We start from the raw sequence: 26,058 nt of genomic DNA, 5'->3' as shown, positions 1-26,058 counted from the left end.
CATTAACCAATTTTATGAACTTTAGCTGGAAACAACATAACATTATTTTTTTAGAGGTGGAAAAATAATCACCTCTAGATTTATTTGATCATATGTTGTAGTATGGGACACACCATGAACAGCACTTCATTGCGACCAGTAGTAAATATCAATATCCTTGGCTTTGCATAAAAATATACCAAGTCTGCACCTCCTTAACTACCATGTTTCCATGCTCTGCAATAATTGCATGTATTGCCACCCGATGATCATCTATAATTGGGTATGCCCACTCGCTTATTTAGATGTCTTTCTATCTTCTCTGCATATCAAATATGGGCAGTAGCGCCCGCCAGATCAGAAATTTCTTTGTTACTACTTAATTATTTTGTTGATGTTCTGCATTACAATTCCCGTCAGGTGTTGTAGTGAGTTGAGAAATATTATCCGGTAGTTATACTTATATGTCCACTATTTAGACACTCTCATCTCATTTGGTCTCGACCATAGTCTGCCGTACCGGTCCGGCTTGGGACCGGTACCGAATCAGCGTGGAATCTGGTACCGATAGCTTATCGTTGGAGAACCGATATGGGACCAATACAGACCGTTACGTACCGGTTCGGCCGCCACCGGTACGCTGACCGGTACCGATACGCCGATCGGTACCTGTACGGCGGACCTTACTCTCGACTATAGAATAATTTCTGCATTTTAAATTTTGTATTTTCCAAATTATGACTCATTCGGGTAATGTCAGACTGGTTGGATTACCTCTAACTAGTTTTTACTTTCTTTAATGCAGTGAACAGAAAAATATTGGTCAGGTTAGATATTGCCTTTCAAAGGCAATAACTGCTGATCCAAAAGATGTAGGCCTGAGATTTGACCGCGCATTACTACATGTTGAACTTGGGGAGTACCAGAAAGCTGCTGAATCATATGCTCAGATAGTTGCAATCTATCCTGCCAGTATCGAGGCATGCAAAATGGCTGCAAAGGTTGTACTTCTTTCAGTATATGTCCATTTAGACTTTTGAAAACCAGATAACTTAATTTTGATCACAGTTTTAAGTAATTTTATAAGCTTGAATTTTGAATCTATATAACCACATGAATCTCATGTTGGTGCACTGCACCATTTGCTTCCATTATTGATGAATTTTGTTTTTTCTGAGAACTGAAGCTGGGTCACATGAGGCTGAATCTACCCATTGTGTTTTCACTTATTTGACAAGGATGTTTCTTTTAACAATTCAAGAATAACCTTGATTTTGAAATAGTCAGAACAGACCTGTATTATATTGTAGTTTTGTTTTCGGATCTCTTGGCATCTCTCCTATTTGATATCTAAGAGTTGGGGGTTATACAATTATTACGGTATTGAAGTGTGATGCAATGATTTTATGAATTCTTCAATCCAGTTTTTCTGATGCAGGTGCATAGCCCTGAAACCTCATCCCTCCATTGGTCGAAGTTCATTATTATCATTGTCTTATAAATGCCAGATGTTGACAGTGGGAACTTTTGGGCATCTGACTGTATTCTTCTTGTTTGTACAGGTCTTTATTTTGTCATTTGATGTACATGAGTCTCTTATGTATTTGACTCTTCATGCATGTGTTTACCTTCAGCAGATACTGTGCTGCCTGCAGATCAATACTATTTGCAAGCATTTTGTATAATTTGTGGATTTAAAAATTGGACAAGTGATTTTGGAGCAGCATTCTAAGTAATTTGTTGAGGTAGGTTTAATTCTGAATCTTGATTTCTGAATTTTTTCTGTCATTTTTCAGATGTACAGAAAGTGTGGTCAAGTTCAAAGGGCTATCAGTATTCTGGAGGACTGTGTCAATGGTCATGCGTCTGAAACTGATCTGGGTGCTGTTAACCTGCTGATTTCTTTGTACATGGAGAATAATTCACATAACAAGGCACTTAGGCAGATTGAGCATGCACACACAGCATATTGTTTGGAAAAGGGATTGCCGTTACATCTAAAAACAAAGGAAGTAATCTGCCATGCTCATCTTGGAAACATGGAACATGCTGAGGTGTGCTGTCATCCTTTCATTTTGCAACATGTTTGTTTGCTAGTTAATAAGTCCTTGCACGAAATAAATTTCTACTTTTTCAATCATCTGCGCTTCTTGTTTGCTGCCAAGATGATCCAATACTTGGCTGCCTCTACTTGCTAACTATAATTTGATTACATAATAGATTTGCAATTTTGCATTCACATTGCTGAACATTATAAATGTAAAACATGTGTATTAGATATCGTCTGTTTTCTGCAGAAATTCATATTTGACATCATTTCACAGTGAATATAAGCAATATTTCTTTATCACGCCTAGTTCTCCTTTTTCTTTTAACATTGTTTATCCCAAGTCCTCCATTTTGTTGCAGGTTCTCCTTCAGGACATGCAAATGGAGCATGCTGCAGACAAAGGAGACTTGATTACTGAAGTGGCTGACTCGCTTGCAGATCTTAAGAGATATGATTATGCATTGAAGTTTTACCTTATGCTGGAGGGAATTGCAGGTCATGGCAATGTAAGGTAACCTCTGATGTTTTGTACAGACATTTATGTACCTATGAATGGAAGAATGCATGTATATGTACACATATACGCACTTTGGTTGCATTTAAAAGGGGAAGTGTATATATGCACACTATGTACATATATGTACATATGCATATACATTCACACTTTGGTTGCATTTTTTAAAAAAGAATGGTCTTCAAAGGAATTTTGAATTTGTACTTTGTAGTTGTCGCTAGAGGGCGAGCTTTGGTGCAATGGTAGGTTTGCTCCGTTGTGACCTTCATGTCACGGGTTCAAGGTTGCTCAGTTGTGACCTTCATGTCATAGGTTCGAAACATGGAGATAGCCTCTCCATTGGTAGGGGTAAGGCTGCATGCATCTTAACCTCCCCAGACCCCGTAATGGCGGGAACCTCGTGCACTGGGCCTCTTTTAGTTGTTAGTGATTTTCTTTTTGATACTATTTGATGATCGAATTATTACATTCTCTTATGTTTATGGAATCTTGTTTCAGTAGAGATTTCTCTTTAGGAAAGTAGTAATCATAGGGTGTACCACAAAACAGAAAAATCTTTCACACATAGGTAAACATGAATACAGGCAGAAGCAATGACATGTGGAGATGGGTTGATGCAGGACATTCCTTTTAAAATTTTTCTTAAGGACAATTCCCCATATGATGCTTCAAGTTTGTTCATAATTTCTGACTCTATTTATGCAAAGTCAGGATTAGTGATAAACCATTTTCCATACCATTTCAAATTTGACTCATTCTGTATTATTGCATTGGTTGTACCTCCTCATGCGGAAAATGGTCCTGCCAATCTTTTCTGCCAATTGCCAATTGTAAGCCTGATATATGTTATTAACTACTCATTCCCTGTCAATTTCAGCTTTTAGGGTTAAAGTGGCGACTTAACATGATATCAAAGCTCAGATTGTTGGAGGGCATGAGTTCAGATCCCATCCATTCCGGTTATTTATTTAACTATCCCAGTTGTTTGTTATCCCGATTCTTGCATGTTATCTTGACTTGCATCTGTCTCAAGTTGGTTATCCTCCATGTGAATGGTTGAGGCCGCATGCGGGTGGAGCTGTTAAACGTGATTTACATTGTTGACCCATTCTCTGTCAGCTTAAGCTTTAGGGTCAAGTGGTAAATTAACAGTCTAGTGATGGTCTTCCATTTAGTGTTGGAAATCTTAGTTCATTATCTTGATCACAAAGCTGCTAATATCAGTCTCGAATTATTGAGCTGTTGATGCATTTCTGTGTTGTATTTCATCCGTTTATTCATCTACAACAATTTTGGTCTATGTTTTGGAAATATTCTGGAAAACCCAAAATTTATGTTGAATCATGCTTGTTGCCTTTCGACCACACTTGTTTTTGGCACTAAATACATCACCTGATTGATTATGTGTTTTGCTCTTTAACACCTAATTATTTCTTTTTTTTAAAGTAATTACAAGTATAGTTGACCCTAAGTGACAAAATTTCTTTTAAAGAAAAAAATAGATTTTTTTAGGAAATTTATTTACAATATTATTTTTAAAGGAATTTTCTTAATATGTTACTATTTCCTTCTGATAATCAACCAGAATTGTTGATACAAGAGTGCTGAGTGGAAGAGTAAGTGCTTGTGGAGAGTGCCTCGAGAGTTAGTACTTGTATGGGGATTTAACTTTTGCTTCCTTTGCGCAATACAGATTAGTTTGGTGATATTCAAGATGGGGGCTTTTTGTGTAGCTTATTTACAGATGGTCTGTTAATTTAATATTTAGGACTGTTTAGTAGGTTAAGGGATTCAAAATAGTGATTTAAGGAAAATACAACATGTGATCTGCAAAGTAAATGTGGTTATCAGGGATGAAGGGGCAATTAATAAATTATTGGCCATGGGATAGCAAAAAGCAATTTATTTTTTAGTCAGAGACATAATAGCAGATGAAAATGAAATGTCGAGTAACAATGTTCATGGTAGTGTCGGGGGGAAGTTCTAAATGTGCAAAGACACTTTTAAATACTCTGATTGTGGGGCGCCTCTGAGACCAAGGGAAACTATTATGTGCTATTTATGAAGCATGGAGGTGGACATGGTAAATGGTTACACAAACAACGGTATTACCAATACTACAAATCTTTTAAAATAATAAGGTGTACCAAATGGGGATACAACAATAAATAAATTTTATCTTTTTACATATACATAAAAAGAATTCATAAGGCAAAAAAGGCTGTGTCATAATGACATAGTGTCTACTCAATGCAAGAACATTAGCATGCAAAAACCCCATCTTTAAGTCATCACCCAAATCCTAGGCCATGGTTCATATTCCTTACAATTGCATGAATATCACAAATTTTAAGAGGCTATTTGGTTCCTTGCAATTCAATTCCACTTGCCCACTATAGTACTTGCAGTTGCAAGTAGAAATACTGCAATTCTATCTGTAATTGTCTTTGGTTTGCTTGCAATTACAATTGCAAGAAATACTGTTATGTTTAGGCAATTGTAAGTAACAATTGCAAGTGTAGCTAAGTAGGGTTACCTCCTTTAGGAATAGTGAATATAATATCATATAGAAATTATCTTATTATTATTAATTATTTTATACAATTTTATGTTGCAATAATATTTTTATATAGTACTATTGTATTTATTATGCTATTATATGATACGTATTAATATAATATGTTGATATGCCTAATTATATATGCTAGACTACTGTAGTATGCAATAAGCATAACCTTAACCATCCAGCATTTTCTCTATGGGGTCGGCAATATTTATGCTAATTCACCATGTATTCCTATAAATACCTGGTGAATGAAGATCCATAAAGCCGATTCCAAGATAGTTGGGAAAAGGCCAGATGGTTACAGATATAGTTTTTACTATTTCTATAATAATGTAACACCTTATTAGTATAATAATATCAATATGTTATATTTTTTGTACAAGGAATATATATATAAAATAATAAAATTTCATAGGAATATTTATATAATTTCCAAGTGTAATGATATTAGTGGCATGATAATGTGATAAAATATGTTAATAACTTATTAAGCATTTTATAATATGGTATATTGATTCTTATAGTATAACGATAATGGTACAATTGTAATTTTGGTATAATATTATACTAATACTATCATAGGATTGCTGATAATGACATTGCATAATTTTACATAATGGTCATTGTATAACATTATAGTGCTTTACAGATTATGGTGGCGTAATAATAGTATCTATACTCCTATTTTTATACTAATTGTTATATTATGTGAATATAGAATAATATCTTTTTCAGCAAAAAATATAGAATAATATTGTAAATTATGTAGTGCCATAATTGTTCCATTATATACTAATATAATAAAACAATAGCAAAATATCCCATTTATCATTATTTTATATTCAATTATGAATACATGATAGTATCATGATATCATATAATAAAACAATACTATTACACAGTACTATATTATTATATTATAGGCATGCTCAAAGAGGATGAGATTACTGGGAAGTATGATTGCAAGGATGCCATGAGTTAGTTCCAGGACAAGTTGCACCTAATGGCTACAACTTATGTGCAATCAAATGTGGCTGTGAACCCTTTTGCAACAAAAGGGTCAAAAGTAGCTAGTTGCAACTCAATTGCCTGCAGCTGAAGTGGCTTGTGTGAAACCAAATGCCTGCGAGTGCCTGTCTGCAAGTCACCTGCAGCAGTCTAACTTGCTGCTTGCTACTAAGTTTGGTACTCCTTAAAAAAATAAAAGGGTGTGAGTCTTGATGTGGCACCTACACAAGCAAGTCTTATAAGGTATCAAAGGAGGAACTAGCTAGTGGAGGGAATTTTAATTCACATAAAATTGAATTTACCTTGGATAGAAACACTAAATCACTAACATTCCCCTAAAAATTCAAATTTGCAATAAAGTAAAAACTTAAATAATGTAAATATATTCAATAAAACTAAGTAATAATATAAAATTCAGCATCAAAGTTTTACGATCAGGAAAAACAAATTGTGCATCAGTTCTTTTCATAACTTGAATCTTTACCTAGTGTACATGTGGCAGTTAATACAAGGCAAAACCGACCAATGTCTTGAGCATTGGACCAAAATTACAAATTCAATATACACTACAGATCACAGGGAACATGTTTGCACATTAAAGCCTTTGTGCCTATCTCAGACTTATTGGTGATCTATGAAACAGCCTAAATTCCCCTAGGAAGCAACCCCCTTCCATATCTGTATAGGTGAGTCCTTTCAAGGCATCCTGCAATCCCTACATAATAGTTATGAACTCATTCAGAGCTTAATGTCTTGCCTCTTCATATTGCAAGTTAGCATTGATTCATCATAGGCAAGTGCTAAAGCTAATTCTTCTCTTGTATACGTATGCTTTTCCAAATCGCTCATCAACTTGTTCTTACATTTTGAACCTTTTCTTGTTATACCCAGTCATAAGGTAGGATTGACACTGAAGGTGCTTGACATTGTAGGCTTCAACCGCATTCTCCCCAATTTCTATTAGTCTTCTTGGTATACCATTAGATAGAGGATTAGCCATCTTATTTTTTGATTTGACATGTTCAAAGCAATCATTCCATTTTTCCATAATTCCTTTACTCTATTTTGCCTCAGATGTATATATCTGGATATGTATTACATTTTTTATGCTTAGCCTTAGCAATGACTGCTTTTTGATTACAATTGATAGGAATGGCAAGGACTGCCTTGCTCCACAGAGGAAAGTCTGGAAGTGGCTGCTGAGTCAATCTGCCTCCTCACCTTTTTTTTTGGTAAAAGCGGCTACTCATCTCATATAACTCTAACGTGAGTACAACCTGCTAAATCGCAGGAAAGTAAAAGTTGCAAATCAGGATGAACGTCTGCTACAGACGTCCAACAAAAATCCCTGGAATGCCGGGCAACAAAAGAGGCGACCCAGTCTGCAGCCCTGTTCGCCTTCCTGAACACGTGTCCTATCTGGACATCGCCCATCACCCGCGCCACCCTACGAGTCTCCCGAATGAGAGGGTGACCATCCCCAAATCGATCCGTCCCTCGTAGCCAGTCGATAACCACAGATGAGCTTCCTCACCTTTAAGGCCAAGAGCAATGAACTCTTCCTCCCTAGTGGATCTAGAGTTCAAAGTCTATTTGGTAGACCTCTAAGAAACTATAGCGCCTCCTAGATCGTGTGTGTGTGTGTGTGTGTGTATCCACAAATTTCTTTGGCCTCTTTTGTTGCAGAGAGACAATAATATAGTTGGGTGCCCTTCATAGAATAATCCATGGGATATTGTAACCTTAATACCTCATTATTCTCTTTAGGGCAATCTAATAAAATTTATTGGATCAACTAGTGTATTGACTAAACCTTCATATTGCATAGGAGATATAAGGTTTCTTTTGGATTGTGAAGTTATCTATATAGTCATGTTTTATTAGGCATAATATATTCTGCTTACTCCTTGAATTTATTTTTCACTTCTAAAAAGATGTATCTTCTTTTTCTTAAATATGCTTTATAACTCAGATGCATATATGTTCGCCTTAAGTTCACTTCCGACAAATGCTGCCGGCAAGTCTCCCTGTTAACTTGTTTGTGTTGTTTTGTATTCTTTGAACCTCTCTTTTACCCCTCCCCCTATATGAATTTAGTTTGCCCCCAATTATCTGCTTCTTTCAAAAATTCAAAGCTTAGGGTGCGCTTTTCCTTCTTAATGCTTGTTTTTTTTGCCACTTTGTTTTATTTTTGTTATACTAAAATTTACTTGGTTTACCATGCACTGCTTTTATTGTAATAGTTGTATTCATTCAGTTTTTATTTGGCCTTGTAAGAGTGAAGTTTTAATTCTACATTGTTGTGGTCCTTATTTCTTTTCACAGAGCAGCTTTTGTCTTTTTTTGTACTATGTCAGCAAAAATTTATAGCAAAAATCATAGTACAAGAAGTATCAGATAGTGAAATTTAGAATTTTCTTAATTAGAATATGTGTAAAGTGGTTTTTAGGACATAACTTTTGTCAGTTAGTGTGGCATGGATATCTTTGTTTTTTCCCTGAGTGTTGAATGTGAAGTAGGTTAAATGCTTTTACACAAAAATTATCTCAATGTTGCTATTATTTCTCAGCCATATCCTTCTTCATGGTTTAATTTATTTGCTCTTCTGTAAAGTTTATTATTGAATATTTCTCCAATTCCTTAAATCTGCAGGGTGGTTTGCATCTTAAAATTGCTCAATGTTACATAGCCCTGAAGGAAAGAGGAAAAGCTATTCCATTCTTCTACAAAGGTTCTTAAGATCTTTCTCTGTTAGAGCATTATTAGAAAATCAGACAGGGTGATTGCTGGAAATATGTTCTATTGTAACTCACATGGTTTATTCACTTATTATAATTATTTTGCATGTTCGTGTTTTCTTTTGATTAAACGTTGCGCTACCTTGTCTTCAAGCAACAACTATGCTTTTGTTGCTATCAAGTATCAAGATTTATTCGCTAAAAAACATGTCGAAATAAATTTATATCTGTTAGCATTTGCCATACTGTTGCATGGACATGAATGCAGTAATTAATCTTGAATATGTATCCAAGCATCTCGTTTGGCAAGAGGAAAAATGATGATGATGCATGGATAAGTAGGGAAGAAAGAAATTCATTAAACCCCCCCCCCCCCCCCCCCCCGCGTCTTCTCTCTCACACGCACATATATATTTGTTGTACATCAATAGATACCATATTTTGAGCTCTCTAATGTACACATCCAAACTCTCAACTTTGATAAAGGATATAAGAAATATTAGACCACACACAGTTATTTTAACACCTACATCCTTGACTAATCTCTAAAAAAAATTAAAATTTCATTTTGAATGTCATTATGATGGGTTGATTGAACTTTTGGAAGAAGCCAACTCTCCAATGTTTTCTATAAGTTGCAAGTTGCAACCAAGGGATTTGATAAGTATCTAATTAATATGACATATATTCGATGTGGATTCTTCGTATTGGACATGAGTGCCTTGGTAATACAGATTCCTACTTTTGAGCACAACTTAAGAATGTAAACAGCTTAGTTTTTAAGTCAGTTATCTATTGTGTGTGCACATGAAATGTACATGATTGCAGTCATACTTCTGCCTCCAACTATATCAAAACATCTTCTTGGAAGTTGAAGACATAATCACCATGTAAGCATTTTAGAGAGACACTCCTTTATTATGAAGCTTTACAAATTGAGTACTATAATCCATGTCTTTACCATTTGTCGGAAATCTTTGGGTTTCACAAAACATCATCACTCTTCAAATTGTTTTAAAGAACAGCAGAATTATAGTTTACCATTATTACTTTAGTTTTTTACATTCTTCAAGCTTTTGAACACAATTCTAACTTTAGGTGGTTGTTTGGCTTTCTGTCTGTTTTAAAAATGAATAATCATAACACATGGTTTTGTAAAAACAATGTTTTATAAAAATAAAGGGAGAGGGACCTTTGGTAATAAAATTAAGTTTTTTTGAACTATCAGTCTTTTGAAAACATGTATAAATCTGCTTCAATATGGGAACTAATAGAACTCAGTCCTTCTAGGTTTTGTGTAAACTTTGACAGCCAAACATCCCTTGGTGCTGATCTAGTTGATTTTGGGAATTGTAGTCTTACTTGAGCAATACAAGTTTCCTTTCTACACTTTAGTTGGCAAGAACCAATAGAAACTCTTTTTTATCAAAAATCGTAGGCAATGTTTTGTGAATATGGTGTGGGAATTGCTTCTTGACATTTAAGGTCAAACTTGGGAAGAGAAAATGTTAAGTTCTTTTGACTTTCCTATGTGAGAGATATTGCATGAATGGTTACATATATAATATGAACAACATTCATCTAAAACAATTAGCATAAGTTTTATAGTTGTTATACCCTATAAAGCAACAAATACAATGTTTCCTTGTCTCTGTTATCGAGCTTTTCTCTCTAGTTGAAAGACAAATAATTTAGCATTGATTGTAATTATAAGAGTCATGCCTTAAATGCTAGGTGTAAGCTTCTTGTTTATTTTTGGTGTGTTAAAAGTATGGTTAGCACTTAGCACTAGTTCATAATGCTGGTGGTTAGGAAGTTCGAGGCCTCTACATTATGCTTGATAAGATTGGATAGCTGGAAATAATAATTGAATATTTTCTACTTACACCAAGTTGATTTTTAATGGACAGATTTTTGCATTTATATTGTCGACCATTATTGCTGGTACCTTTAAAACATGAGATGGTTGAACTCTTATATGAAATCTAAACTAATGTTTCAAAAATATCATATGGTTTTAAAATTCATATTCTCTTTTATGTCCTGTACATGCGCTTGATAACAGATGACGAAATTTCAGTAATTATTTTATTTTGTCTGAGGCATGCTACCTTTAACAAGTTGCAATGATGTCTGCACATCGATTGCTTCCAAAGTTTTGCTGTTCAATGTCCCTGTCCATGTTGACTGAGAGGCAGGTCTCATTCCTAGGTTATAAATATTCTTACATTATATAGATACAAGAGACTATACCGCATTTGTATCTTCATCTATATCTCTTGCCCATTTTAGACAAGTAAGATCTGTAGCCAACCGTACAAGCAAGCCCCCTCTCCTTCGGTGTGGCATAACAGCGGCAGAGTCCTTGTCTCAAAACAAAACGGGGGTTCCGTCCCCTTTATTTTTTTTTTGAAATTTTTTTAAGTGAAATTGATAGCGATTGCCCTCTCCCTATCCCTCTCTCGGCCTTCCTTCCTTCCTCTCTCCTTTCCTCTTTTCCTCTCTTTCGTTACGCCATGGCTAGAGTAGAGGGGGCTCGAACACCTATCCCTCTCCCTCTCCCACTCTCTCTCTCCCCCTTTCTCTCGCCTTCTCTCTCCCTCTCCCTCCCTCTCTCTTTCTTTCCCTCTCTTTCCTTCTCTCTCTCCCTTTTCCTTGCCCATGTCTCAAATGTGGGGTGGAACCATGCCAGTTCACCCTTGGTACAGCTCGGTATGCCTTGAACCGTATGGTTCGGGGCGGTACAATGAACCATGTAAATGATGGTTGTAGTCTTGTTGTTCTCGAGTGGGGAGATTGTGGAATTTGATATTTGATGTTCAAGTGTTCATGAGGTCAATCATCTAGTGTAGGATTTCTGTCGGTGATTTTTAGTGAAAAAAAGATGTCAAAGCAGAGGGCAAGTTGAGTTTGTGTTAGGAGAAAGAGATTGTTCCTTATTGTATTTGTCAAGATATTTGATACATTATTCAGTATTGTCCTTGATGGCAAGGTTTTAAATATTGTGGGACGAGGGAGTCTTGGTTTCCCCATGGAGCAAGATGCCCTGCATCCTGTCCCCTCCTATCCTTTGGCTATCACCCCCCGCCCCCTAAAAAAAAGTGTGCTGGCTGGGGCATTAGCATTAGTGAGCACCTGTCCCAGTTCAAAAGAGGCAGAGGCCCCACTAAGAAAAAGAAAAGAAGGCTGAGGGGACACGCTTTCACGAACCTAGCACCAAGAGCAGGTTACTAAACCGAGGGGATGTGCTTTTGCAAATCTAGCAATGAGACCCAACGATTGAACCGAGAGAGAGAGAGTGGGTTGGGGGGGGGGGGCATGCCATACGTTGCCTTTGCTGTGCGCAAGAATTGATGGTCTTTGAAGGCCCATTTGAGGGGATTGACAAGAGGAGAAGGGGGGGGGGGGGGGTGAGGGGAAGGGCCTTGCTGTCATGAGCAAGGATAACCAAACTAGCGCTGCCACCATGGCTGGAGGAAGAGTGGTGGAGGATGTGCTTTCTTCTCAGATCAAAGTCCCAGCTGGTGTTTCCATGGGACCAGGAGCCTGTGTAAGAGGGATCGAGGATCTTACGGTCCCACCCTTGTCCCAATTCTTGTTTTTCATAGGAACGGGACATGATATGGCTGGGGTGCCCCCTCTCCCACAGATTCTTGAAACTTTGCTTGTGGTATATATGTCATATAGGCATGAAGATATGCATACTTGAATCCCCAAGCTAAATTTACTTTATCCGTTCATCAGCTTGATTTTGTAAATCGGTGGGCCTTATCATGAGATAAGGGGAGGATAAAAAAATAATATATGCAGTTTCTGTAAGGTTTTATCATATAACAGTGGATGGTATCCACTATATATGGGAGAGAAGAATTTTTAGTATTAACTCGGATGATCCAAGCCTTCACTACCTTGTCATCTTGGATAGGATCCTTAGTGAACTGTAATCCAATAAAGAATAGCATTAAGGTGAATGACAATTTTAATTTTTGTTCAAAGTTAAAGTTATTCTTTTTCGTACCTTCAATCATGACTTAGTTAAAATGTTAAATTAGTTCTGTTCTAATTGGTTGTGAGAAAAATCTTTAATGCATTGCACTACTTTCTATGGCGGGGAATGGTCACAAGAGAGTAGTTGCAAAATATTATAAGCCAATAAGAGGGAATTGTGTAGGCTTTGAAATTCATTATGTAGTCATCTTGTAAACATGCTAATACTTGAATGAGGCCACCTTGGCAAGATGGTGTAATACTTTGCACTCTCTCACTCGCAGAGGTGCATGAGCACATCCGCATGCTCGCACTATGTATATGCCTTTCACCTTTTTTGGGCACCTTTGGATCTATAAATCTTGTTACGTGCTCTTCTTTGTCTATTTTTGTTCCTCCAAGCACGAAGTCTTGGCTGCTATTTTTGCATGTAACTTTTGCATCCATTCATCTTGAATTTTTTTTTAGTTTCCAAATGGCTTACGAGACTTGGTCATTCTACCATTCATGCTGTCTTATTGTAGCTTTGCTACCTGATCTAACTATAATCTTAAAGCCTTTAAATCCATCTCGACTGAGATTCCTTATAGCTGAATCTCATAATTTTCTAATGCCCGGCAGTTGCACAATTCATGCATTGATTTTTTTAGTTTTATTTATTTATTTATTATTTTTGTCTGAGTGTGTTTTTGGAAGGGGGCTAAGTTTTTCAGAAGTTTCTTAACAATTTGCAGTTTGATATGTGATAATGTTTTTCAGCTCTATCTGCAATGGAGGATAATATTGATGCCCGTTTAAACCTATCCTCCATTCTTCTTGAGGAAGGAAAAGATGATGAAGCTATTATTTTGCTTTCCCCTCCTAAAAGTTCAGGTAATTTGATTCTGAGGCATCAGTTTTTCCTCTGGTTACTAAAATGTTTATAGAAATTGTTGGTATCTTTTGTTTCCTAAAAGTTGTCTTGCATTTTATCTTACAGAGCCAGTCTTTGATTTATGTTCCATGAACTCCAAACCCTGGTGGTTTAGTGGAAAAATCAAAATGCAGCTTGCTAAAATTTATCATGCGAAAGGGATGCTTGAGGATTTTGCTGAGACAATCTTTTCATGCATTCGTGAAACGCTACTTGTTGAATCCATGAACCGAAAGGTAAATTTATGAATCATTCCATTCCAGTACATGCACACACACAGATAGACCACATTCTCTTTCCTGATCTGTTTGTTGCAGGATAAGATGAGCATTTTAAAGTGAAGTTTTTCTTTCTATTACTTTTGTGTTTGGCAGATAAATTTGTAATAGTTGAATTTTGCTATTCTGGTGATCCCTCTTCAAGTGCATCTCGTTAAATGTGAAATTTAAGTTAAATGTGAAGTTTAAGTTAAATGTGTTCCTTGTAATAGTATCTTAAGTTGGTGTTTGAATGCAATGACTACTGGACCAGAGGTTCATGGTAAGCTAGAAATTGATAGTGACATACTCCATAGATTCTTAGGCACTTGATCCCTTCGTCCATCAAGTAGGAAATTATTTTGATGATGACAAGAAGGTCAAGGAAGTGAATAAAATCCTTCCTGCTGAATCAAGATTCATCATAATCGTTGGTCATGAATAGACCTTCCAACACCTTCTTGATCAGCATGACTGAAAGCAACTGCATTAAATTGATACCAGCTTATTGAAGGCTTGATCTAATGGACTTATTTCTCTCAAAAAATCTAATGGACTTATTTGGTAACATTGGAGTAGGGAGAAAGCTGTAAACGATTCAATGAAGATTCAGTCGTTCAACCTTCTAATTTTGCAAGAAGGATTTGCATGTTCAGATAACCTCCATGAGAGTTTGTTGCATGGTTTGCCGTACCGGCCTGAATCGGGCGGTATGAAGTGTATTGTACTATACCAACGCTCAGTACATCAAAAAATTTCATGCCGTACCATACCGATTTTGTGCTAGTGTGGCACCAGTACGGGGTCCAGTATTGAGACGGCTTGGTTGTTGCAATAAAAGGGCTTCCTGTGAGGTGTGATCCATGAACATTATGCAATTATGTCCCGTCTAATGAGTTAGGCTTGATCCAATGGAATAATTTTTCTCTCAAAAGTCTAACGGACTTATTTGGCAGTTGGCAACATTGGAGTAGGGAGAAAGCTGTATGCCCCACGATAAGGATTCAATTGTTCAGACTTCCAGTCTCTTTGTAAGAAGGATTTGCATGTTGAGCAAACCTATATGAGAGTTTGTTGCGATAAAGGGGCTTCCTGTAGGCTGCCAACCACAAACATTATGCAGTTATATTTCTTCAGATGAGTTAGGCAATTCTTGTATGATGCTCAAAATCTTTTCCCTAGGAATTTACCTATTTCAAGTTTGTGGGATGCTCTTCGACATGGGGTATATTGGAAATAAAGGGCAGCACAGTGCATGAGGCTCCCGCCATTGTAGGTCTAGGAAGGGTCAAATATATGAAGCCTTACACCTGCATGCAGAGGGGCTGTCTCCGTATTTCGAAACCATAACACCCAGGTTACAATCCAGTAACTCTACCGTTGCACCGAGGCTCACCTTCACTTGGGATATGGTAATCCTAACCAGAAAGCAAATGGAACATGCCCGTTTCTTTTCCCTTTTTTCGATTTGGAGAATATATACAATGTCAAAGACGAACATCTTGTTATCTGTTTCATACAGTGGGTAGTTCAGTTACTGCTACAAAACATGGGCAGGAGGAACATTTCAAAAAGCACAATTTTGCATTTTACAGTGTGCACCATGTCTAAGAAGACAAAATCAGCTCCATACTTTGTGTAGTTCCGAGCTGACTATGTAGAACAATGTTTGAAAAGGTGGATCCTTGAGGTGAAATGTTCAGATTCTTAATGAGGCAAGGCATAAGCCTTGAGGCATAAGACACAAGTCTCAATGGTTGCTATAAAACTTAGATAGGTAGCAAGGTTCATGTGAAAATCACTTGGTAAAGGAATGAGTTTGGTGTTTGTAAACTATGTCATAAATCACATAATATCGAGCAAAACTTTTACTCAGTATTTAGTTAAAACATCTTTATCATCCTATACTTAAGTTTGGTATTCAAGTAGCATTGCCATGCATGAGTAAGGAAAAAGGTCCATTCCCTCCCACCAGTTTGAAAATAGTCAATAGTATACCTACCCTATAGAGCATAATATAATCCCAATCAAGGTTCGCTGTACCGGTCGGTACCGAGCGTACCATACCCATACCGATGGGTACCGGTATCGGTACACCAATGTCGGTACGGTCGGTACCGAGCATACCGTACCGTACCGACACTCGGTACGTCTATACTAGTGCGGCACCGGTACGGGGTTCGGTACCGGTACGGCGAACCTTGATCCCAATAATGTCCACCTCACGAGTCTCATCATGTGATATGCATGCCTTCCTCTTTAGATGAAGAAGACAGTTAATGAAAAGATGGTGAAGGATCCAATTCCCATTTCTAACTTAAAGACTGTAACTTGTCCGCCAAGCGTATGTTAAGTTTAATGCTCTAGCCAAAGAAGTCATGGCATTATCATGTCAAGCCATTGATCAGCTAAATAAATGTACATATGCTGTTTACAGCTATTTCTTGTTTGGTGAGTAGTGTGAGTAATAGTGTAAGTATCCAGAATTCACATTTCCTTTGAAGCAGTGGGCCTTGTTTAACCTCCTAATATGACTCCTCAATGTATCATGTCCGGATCTACTTTACCCAGAAGTTATCTTGTTGTATGTCCCCCTGTGGTTAGTATTGTTTTGTCAGGGTGCATATTAGGTTGCACTTGAATTTCGACTAATGTGTAGGAGTACCAAATAGTTCTATGGTCTTGATTAAGGTTATTTACTTTCTTACCCTGGCATTCTTAAGTATTTGCATATCAAACATAAATTAATTGCTTGACTTAATGTTTTTTGCAATGTTATTATATTCTAATAGGTGCGACGTGCAAAAAGACTTCCAAAAAGTGTTCTATTTGAAAGGGTCAAGTTGTTGGGTGATCAACATGCTGACAATGTATTTCATGGGTTTAAACCAATTGCAACAACATCAGAATTGTGAGTTCTCATATCCCATTTCAACATATTTACCACTCTGTGTCGTCTACCTTTGCATGTCTAATGTTAGTAAACTTATTTTTTATAAAACTTAATGTAAGAGGTCTTTAAGTTATGCTGGTTTTGTTTAACAGTGTTTGATGTGTGCTAATTAAATATTCTCGATAAAAAGAGCTCACATTGTTGATCTTGTATTTGGTTACTACATCAATAAACTTGCATCTCTCCCATATATGTGTATGTGTGTGTGATCCGCTTGGTAGATATAATCTTTGTTATCACCTGTTCACTTGTTCATACTTTCCTGTTTTAAGCTGGTTTAGTATTTTGTATGTGATATATTCTTTGTTTATTCTTTATTTCAGGACCAAAGCAGCTAGAGCAAAGAAGTTGCTTCAAAAGAAGCAAGCTTTAAGGGAAGAAAAGAAAGCAGCATTATTAGCAGCTGGAGTGGATTGGCAAAGTGAAGACTCAGAGAATGAAGTTCCGGTAGTAATTGTATCATTGCAATTTTGCTGCTTTGATCTTGATGGTATTCTTTTTACCTCTTACATCTTGACTTGTTTCGTATGATTTGTGATATTTTCAGCGGAAGGAAATACAAGAACCTCCTCTGCCTGGACTCCTAACCAATGAGGAAAATTATGAACTTGTATTAGATGTTAGTATTTCCTTCTAGCACTTGTTTACTTTATGATTTGTTTGATTTTTATGTTTTCTTGTGCTTGTTAGACATATTCAGAAAAGCTACTTGAATTGGAGATGTGCAGGCCTGGTGACACAAGTAGAGGTCCAACTGTCTAGTTCACCATATTACGGATAGTTCTTTATAACAGACACAATTTACCACTTTTAATTTTCACGAACTTATCAGCAGTGTAACCTTTTGTGTTGTATAGCTAATCATTATATTTGTTAATTCAGAATGTCCAGTTCTAGATATCTGAAATGCATCTCAAGGTTTGGAGTCTATTTAACTGACAGTTTGGTACAAGGTTTGCTATCTCGGTACCGGATCCCGTACCGGTGCCACAGTAGCACAGTATCGGTACAATACGGTACCGAATTTTTTTTTAGTACAATATGGTATGGCCCGTACCATCATATTCCAGCTGGTATGGCCTTGTTCTGGTGCATGATTATGCTCTCAAAAGGAATTGGCAGCATAATGCTCCTTCATATATTAAATCATTTAAAGTCAAATTTTAACTGGGCCAGTACGACATACCTTGGTCTGGTGCATGATTTTGCCCTCAAAAGGAAAAGGCAGCGTAATGTTCCTTCATATATTAAATCATTTAAAGTCGGATTTTATTGAATGGAACAAAAATTACATCATATGAGGTCGTACAAAAGCAAGGCCATAACAAAGGTTTTTCCTCACAGGACTTTTTTTGTGGTTGGGGGTGGTGGAATCATTTCCAAATACAAACCTTGTTACAAGTAATAATATTTACGTCTCATCGTGAAAAATCTTCTTACAAAACTCAGATATATGTCTGGTATCAATTTAAAAGGTTATTCCAGTTTCTTCCTCATTGTGGTCACCATCGATGGCCAGCATGTGGCATGCAAGATTTTAAATAGGAGCATTGCATTTTTCTGATAATCTGTGCTTGACCAAGCAAATCTTGGTGATTTTTCAAATTGCTGATGAACAGATAATCTCCAACTAATGGAAAGTTTATATGTCTATTGGTTTTTAACTCTTTAATGATAACTCTTTAAATCTTACTTTTTGCACTCATTCTATGGAAGTCAATGTACCCTTTTATATAATTATTGGCCAGCATAACCCCATGCTGTTCTCTTCTTTTGCTTTCACATTTGCAGCTCTGCAAAGCATTGGCGTCCTTGCAGCGATATTGCGAAGCATTAGAGATTATCAACCATACTCTGAGATTAGCATACAACACAATATCTATGGAGAAAAAGGAGGTCCTTCGATCATTGGGCGCTCGTAAGAATAATTTGTTATTTTATGTTAATGTTGAATTTGACAATCCATTAGGAATTACTTTCCTCGATATGTTTGAGAGTTTTATGTTATTGTTTACAAGAATTTCTAATGTTAAAGGTTTTGTATTTTAAGCCATGCTGTTTTGTATGTTAACATCTTAATCTTTTCTCTACCTACAGAAATAGCATATAACACCAGTGATCCACAACATGGATACAATTATGTAAGATACATGGTTCAACAACATCCTTACAGCATAGCTGCCTGGAATTGCTATTACAAGGTTGTTACAAGGTAATTGATATCACTGATTTACTGGGGATAAGCATTGGATATGGTTGTCACATTTGATTGTATTCACGGTCATATGATGCGATGGAGAGGTTGAGCTCTAGAGGAAGTAATGTGATGTGCTGTTGCACCCAGTTTGTGATTTTATTGCCTACTTCCAGCTTTTTTATGCTTTCTTCTCGAGTTACATGCTAGCAACTAAGCAAAGTAACCTTCTTACCAAGCTCTTATCTGTAATGTGGTATCCTTTTACATTTATTCTCCACCATATAATTGACCACATAATTCCCACTTCATGCTCTTCAATTCATCATTCCTACCATTTTAACGGAGTACCAGACTTTTGAATTTGTTCACTGTCCAGCCTCAAGAAGTTCAGCAAAATTAGTCAGCACCACGTCTTTGGTTCACCATTTAGAGTATTCGAATGTTGATCTCAGATTGCTCATCACACACCAGGAAGCATATGTTCTGGCAATCACAGTGAAGCAAGGTTTCAAATACTATTAGAATGGGATGGTACCACTGGTACCATACCATTCTGATGAAAAATCAGCACTAGTATGAGCCTCAGGATGCAGAAACCAGTTAGACTAGTATGTACCGACTGTAATGGTCCATACCACTTGGTACCAGATCAGTATTGATGGTACCATGTAGACTATATTGGCCAGTACCGGTTACTTTTCATTCATTGTCCTCTCGGTCTCAATACACATACGAACCATACCGGTAAAAATTTCGTATTTAAAACCTTGCTTTCAAGTGTAATGACTAGTGGATGGATAAAAATTTCTACTTGTCTTCATGATTGGACCACTTCAATGCCTGAAGGTGTTGTAAGCAATCTAACAGACGTTCAAATCGAAGATTGACTGAACTTATCTAAGCATGGTTTGCATTGATATATTAGTTAGGTTGTTACTTAATAGAACTGATTGGATGCAGTTCAGCACTCAGTCCTTTCATCTTCATTTTTCAGTAAAATCCTTTAGAACCCTATTCGATGTGATTTAATTATCTCCAATCTTGGATCATTCATCTTGTGGTCGCTATGTCCCGTTTGGATACGTATGTTGGAATCAGATTGCTTTGAGTTTGTAATTTTGTATGACATGTTAAACACTCCCATATCCTGTCCAATCTATAGTGTTTTTTCTCATTTTTTGGAAACTTGAACATCTTGGCTGGCTAATCTGTAAGGTTTTCAGATTTTTGGGTGATGTTTATTGGACAATCTTATGTCATAATGTTTTTCATCATCCTTGATGGTTGGATCCATGGTACGCCATAAGGGGCGTATTGTACCTATCGGTTCCGCACCAGTACATGGTACGGAGGGCATACGGATACTCGGTACGCCGAATCGGCCTTGTACCTTACTGTACTAACACAGTGATAGGGTGGCACCGATACAGGACCTGGTATCGAGACGACATACTTTGGTTGGACCGTTATCACTTTATTACTTGTCTTTGACCTCTTTGGACTGCTTGAATCTTAGATTTTTTTTTTTTGAATTAGTTACTGCTCACCAATTGGTCTCTCTTGGTGATTTATCTTTTTACTGAAATATTGTGTCATGCTATCAACTAAGTAATTGCCAACTAAAGTTACTTAGTTGATAGACCTTGGTAACTTTCATGATGATGGGCTCTTATATTCTAGAACTTTCTCGGTATAAGACTTTAAAGTAAAGTTCACCGTCTCGGTACCGGACTTCATATTGGTGTCGTACTAGCATAGTATCGGTACGGTACGGTACACAGTTTTTTTAGCGTACCGGATGTCGGTATGCCACTGATATCGGTACGGTATGTTCAGTTTGGTACGGTACAACATACCATGTTTAAAGCATGGTATGCTGTACTGCTTCAAATCTTATAATTTGGGGCATATTGAGCCGTACCGATATGATTCCGCCCCTCGATTCGAGAAATTGGTGAGGGGGTGGGAGGGAGAAGGAAATAGAGGAAAAGAGAGGAAGAGGAAGGGAGGGAGAGGGAGGGGGAGTGAAAGATAGGCAGAGGGAGGGAGAGGGAGGTTCGTTTATATTTTTTGAGTTTTCTAAGTGAAGTCGGCGAGCCCCATTGACTTCACTTAATACTTTATAAAGTAAAAGGGGCCCCTCGCCCCTATTTCGTTCGAAACATAGGAGCTAGAGGGCTCCCTCCACCTCCCTCCGCCTATCTCTCTCTCCCCCTCCCTCTCCCTCTCTCCCTCCTTTCCTCCCTCTCTCTCTCTCTCCCCCCTCTTTTCTTCCTCTCTTTCCTTCTACCTCTGCCTTTATTTCAGAGCAGCCGGAGGACAGGGGGCTCAAAAGCCCTCTCTGGCCTCTCTTCCCCTCCCTCTCCTGCTCTCTCCCTCCGTTCCTCACTCTCCCTCTCTCTTGTCCTCTCTTTCCTTCTCCCTCTCTGGCTCTCCTTTGTCGGTTCGGCGCAAGTTGGCACGGCATGGTACCGTCCCATATCGTACTGATGGGCAACCGGTATGGGTCTTGGTATTGCTATGATGGGCAACCGGTATGGGTCTTGGTATTGCTACCACCGACCTTGCTTTAAATGTATCTTCCCTACATAGTAATGAACCTCTAGGTTGCTTGGCATGCCCCTTCAAAAACTGAGTGCTAATTTTTGGACATTTCTTTTTTTTTTTTAGATGATGGTATGCGTTTGCCTAATCTTTTATTAAAACTTTTTCAACTTCCGTGGCTCTCCTTATAGCTTTCTTGATTTATAGGATAACATTACATACTGGTGGAAGGTGCCATGTTTAAAATACTGGTACTGACCATGATACATGTTTTTTAATGGTCTAGTACAGTACCAGTTCATACTGTACTGACTCAGTACAGTGTTGTGTACTAGTATCATACAAAAAAGCCATATTTGATTTTGTACTTTTAGATTTTTTTAAAAATCTTTTTGATGCCTAAAATGAATGTTAACTGGATTTTTTTTCCATGTTCAGGTGGTTTTTGATGGGGTGGTTGATGCTGGATTGCCGGTGTTGGTACTGATACGGCAGGTTTCTATAGGTTTTTTTTTTTTAATTTTTGACAATTAGTGGCCGAAGATAAGGATTGGTGGGAAGAAAACTTACCAGATCTTGGTTGAATCTAGTGTCTAGGAGGCGGGAAGTGGGTGGAAGAACCACAAGTCCCTCCTTCCCTTTTCTTCTCCCTCCCTCTCCCTCTCCCTCTCCCTGTTTGTCTCTCACCCCTCTCTCTTCCTTGGTCAAAAGACTCTTGGGGGTACAAATGACTGCTAGAATAGAAGAGAGAATCTGAAGATGGCTCTTCTCTCTATTTTTTTTTTGAAAACATGACGAACTAATAGTTCAGGCTGGGTACTAGCAGAATTGGCCATGGTGCTGGCCCTTACTAGCCTTTGCAGATTGATATGTCTAGTATGTACCAGTTGGAACTGGTTTCAGAGTCCTGACCCTGGTACCACTACCGGAAAATCATTGAGATGGTATGGCACTGGTGGTACCTTTCTGAATAGCCGCTAGTTAAAATCCTAAAATTTATACACCTACGAAACGGAGTGTTTACATCCCTCACAAGACAAATTGTTAGGTGAAATAATAATGAGCCAATATTGTCTGCAAGATATTAACGTTCTTAGTTCATTTGTTCATTGTCTAAACTGAAGATGCTTGGTGTCTCACCATAGAGTCAATAGAATATGTTTTATCTTGTTGAAGTGAAGAAATGGCAAAATTCTAAGCAGAATGTATCTTGTGATTTATCACCTTCCGTCTGATCTTGTTGTGTTAATGGCATATCCATGGCCTTGAAATCTCATAAGAGTAGAACTGTTGTTGTATAAAGCTTCATTCTAGGTCTTGCTGCTTGATGTTTTATTGTTATTTTTTGGTTTCTTCCTGCTTGTTATCTTTCTTAAATAAATCACTTGTATACATATCATATAAGCTTTATTTTATCACTCCTATATACTGTAAGTGTTTAAAATTGCTTAGATTTGTTGATAGAAAGTTACCATAAGGTTCCTTAACTTATTGACAGGACAATGTTGCACATGTCGTATAATGTCTGCTAGTATAGATTTTCAAGTAGCGCTAATATATATTTTGTTTCCATCTGATGTCTAGATTTGACACTCGCTTTTCAAGACATTTTAAATTCCTACATTATGTGCTGGTTTCTCGGAGAGATTGTGTACCTGCTTTGCTCATAAATGGCCATCAATTTACTATGATTAGTCAGCATCAAACAGCTGCTCGGGAGTACTTGGAAGCTTATAAACTACAGCCAGAGAATACACTTATAAATCTTTGTGTTGGTATGTTATTCTTAAAGTTGGTTGATTTTCTCTTTTCTGGCAATTGCTATAGAAAGCTATTTTATTGCAGGCACTGCTTTGATTAACTTAGCCCTTGGGTTTAGGCTTAAGAATAAGCACAAATGTGTGGCACAAGGTCTGGCATTCCTCTACAACTATCTACGCATTTGCAATAATAGCCAGGTTTGAAAACTTGAATTCTTTGTTACGTTTTTGGTACATTCATTGCTTCCACTAACATGCCATGATCTATACCTTGTTCTTTGCTACATGAACATCTTGTAGCTAATTGTCTATATTTTTGCAACATGTATATGCACTAGACTGGGCATTCACCCAGTCACGCTGAGTGCTGAGACCCTGGCCCTAGCCTGTGCTGAAGGCCTAAAATGTTCAATTGGGTAGACCTACCCTTTAAAATTTAGGCTTAAGACTGACTCAGCCCAACCTGACAACCTAACAAAAGTGCTCATCTTGTCCCTTTCTAGACGGTTGGTCGCATTGTAAGAGAGCCAATAATGGTTGAAAGACAAGGGAGCGGACAGAGCTTAGTAGCTGGAATCTTCTACCTACAGTAACATACCTGCTTTAGAATTTTCTTGGAATCTCGAACTTGCACTTATTTCCTAAGCAATTCCTTATGTGTTTCAGAAATATCTGCTTCCCCGCATGGACACTGACACTGCACCTGCTCTCGAAATCTGGCAGCCAAGGGACTTGGGTGGATTACAATGAGATATTGAGATCATAGGCTATGTTCATGGATGTATGGGCTAGTGGCAATCACAGATGAGGTGCCCTCTGTGTTTTTTTTTTTTTTTGTGGGGGGGGGGGGTGTCGGGTTTGGTGAAGAAGAGATAGAGGTGGCAAACCTAACTGATGATGTTCCTGCCTGTTCTTGGGGAAGAGGAAGAGAGGAGGCAGCGACAGCAACATTCTAATGTGGTTATTCCTTGAGCTCAAGCAGGAGGGAGGGAGAGGGAGCGAGAGAGGGAGGTGGGGGAGGTTGCTGTCGGGAATTGTGATGGAGGCGAGGGAAGGTAGGATTACACAGGATAGTTGGAAAGGTTCATGAGAATTGATAATAGGTTTTGAGAATTTATTAGATATGAGATTAAAATATAAAGGATTTGCCTATATTTCATTTTTATTAACAAAGCAAAAAGAGAGTAGGGTGCACTGGTGCAGTGGCAGAGTGATGATTGCAGGTGATGATGTCAAGTAAGGTGGTTAGCAGGTAGTTGAATTTCAGTATTGAAAAGAAAGAAGAGCGAGGAAGGATATGAAAGGGAATGCAGCATTTTGCTTAAGTTCAAAGGGCCAATTCTTATGATTGGGTCCATACAGTTCAATATTCATCTACCCGGTTGTCTGCATTAAAATATATGACAAAGATCAGGTCTTTCCACAATGGCGAAGTGCTCACTATAAAATATAATATAATACATGTATAAATATATAAATCATAAAATATAGTATATACGGCTTCCAACCGGGTCAGGTTGGGCCAATATATTTTGATGCTAGCCTGAGCTTGGCTAGAAATGCAATCAGACCAGATAGCTCAGGCTTGGCCTGACGGTGAGGCAAAAACCTCAATGCATGCCTGCCAATATTGACTGGTTGGGTCAAGCTAGGCCTGATTTCTTATGTCTAATTGGAGAGGACTTGACCTCATATAAAAATGCTGTCCTATGGGCACCAATTTTTATACACACAAATGGTCATAAAAATGGTCAATATTGACATGTATATCTGACTAGCCAATAACTAATCAACTTTTTAGTCTTGTTATGATGCTACAAGTCATGTAATCCATGTGGTCATATATTTGCGGCCTACTCATAGTGATCCATCTAATTTGATCCATAGCAGCAGCGTTGTTAAAGTAGTAAACATTATCTTCTAAATCATGAAATGAACCCACTTCTTGAGGTTATCTTGTATGCTAGGTCTCATTGTTGAATCTTGGAAATCTTTGGTTGTCTTGTAGGAAGCCTTATACAATGTAGCCCGTGCATGCCAGCATGTTGGCCTCGTTACTTTGGCAGCTTCATATTATGAAAAGGTACTCACGATTCAACAGAAGGATTACCCCATACCAAAGCTACCTTATGAGGCTTCAAGTATTCCACAACATCGTAAGCCAGGTTATTGTAACCTTCAAAGGGAGGCTGCTTATAATTTACACTTGATTTACAAGAAAAGTGGAGCTATCGATCTTGCAAGGCAGATTTTGAAAGATTATTGTACTTTCTGATGTTGTCAACTGTTTAATTGTCAATCTTTTGAGCGCATATAACAATAATATCATTAGCAGGTGAAGAAATATTATCAGATTTCTTCATGCCTTGTGCCCATCTTAGCCTAAATTCCTATATCCTTTTCTATAAATGTCAAGAATTACCAGTATGCATGCTAGCCTCATCATATTGGAGGTGGCTCTGGGTAACAAATTGAGTCATATTTGGGCAGGTACATGCAGTGATGAATCCTAGGCTACAAACTAATTTGGTTCAATTTGAGCCCCATGTTATTGGACGTGGAGATGTTTTTTCCTTTTTTTTTTTTCTGGTT

The 26,058-nt window shown here is 37.6% G+C and overlaps 1 protein-coding gene across 12 annotated transcripts in view; it reads left to right on the top strand.

Annotated features, from left to right (window-relative positions):
• Positions 1 to 25,893, top strand: part of LOC103704755 (tetratricopeptide repeat (TPR)-containing protein) — a 31,875-nt gene extending 5,982 nt beyond the window's left edge. For 6 of the 12 annotated variants that reach the window (XM_017842211.5, XM_026803708.4, XM_008788170.6 and 3 more), the window contains exons 6-19: positions 785 to 980; positions 1,776 to 2,033; positions 2,389 to 2,535; positions 8,770 to 8,848; positions 13,602 to 13,715; positions 13,822 to 13,991; positions 16,805 to 16,923; positions 17,289 to 17,412; positions 17,513 to 17,584; positions 18,757 to 18,883; positions 19,063 to 19,177; positions 23,291 to 23,481; positions 23,552 to 23,664; positions 25,475 to 25,893. In XM_017842211.5, coding sequence (XP_017697700.2) covers positions 785 to 980; positions 1,776 to 2,033; positions 2,389 to 2,535; positions 8,770 to 8,848; positions 13,602 to 13,715; positions 13,822 to 13,991; positions 16,805 to 16,923; positions 17,289 to 17,412; positions 17,513 to 17,584; positions 18,757 to 18,883; positions 19,063 to 19,177; positions 23,291 to 23,481; positions 23,552 to 23,664; positions 25,475 to 25,741 — 2,092 coding nt within the window. In that variant the 3' untranslated portion in view covers positions 25,742 to 25,893. Of the gene's footprint in view, positions 1 to 784; positions 981 to 1,775; positions 2,034 to 2,388; positions 2,536 to 8,769; positions 8,849 to 13,601; positions 13,716 to 13,821; positions 13,992 to 16,804; positions 16,924 to 17,288; positions 17,456 to 17,512; positions 17,585 to 18,756; positions 18,884 to 19,062; positions 19,178 to 22,144; positions 22,202 to 23,290; positions 23,482 to 23,551; positions 23,665 to 23,804; positions 24,056 to 24,132; positions 24,893 to 25,474 lie in introns of those variants that run through there. The other 6 variants (XM_088720287.2, XM_039133598.3, XR_015977302.2 and 3 more) reach the window with 5 other exon arrangements.
• Positions 25,894 to 26,058: the final 165 nt, after the last annotated feature.

This window comes from Phoenix dactylifera, chromosome 4 (genome assembly GCF_051530095.1).
Source record: "Phoenix dactylifera cultivar Ajwa chromosome 4, Ajwa_hap1_PhDact_Kaust_v1.1, whole genome shotgun sequence".
Classification (NCBI taxonomy): domain Eukaryota; kingdom Viridiplantae; phylum Streptophyta; class Magnoliopsida; order Arecales; family Arecaceae; genus Phoenix; species Phoenix dactylifera.
This window is presented reverse-complemented; position numbering and strand designations above follow the sequence as displayed.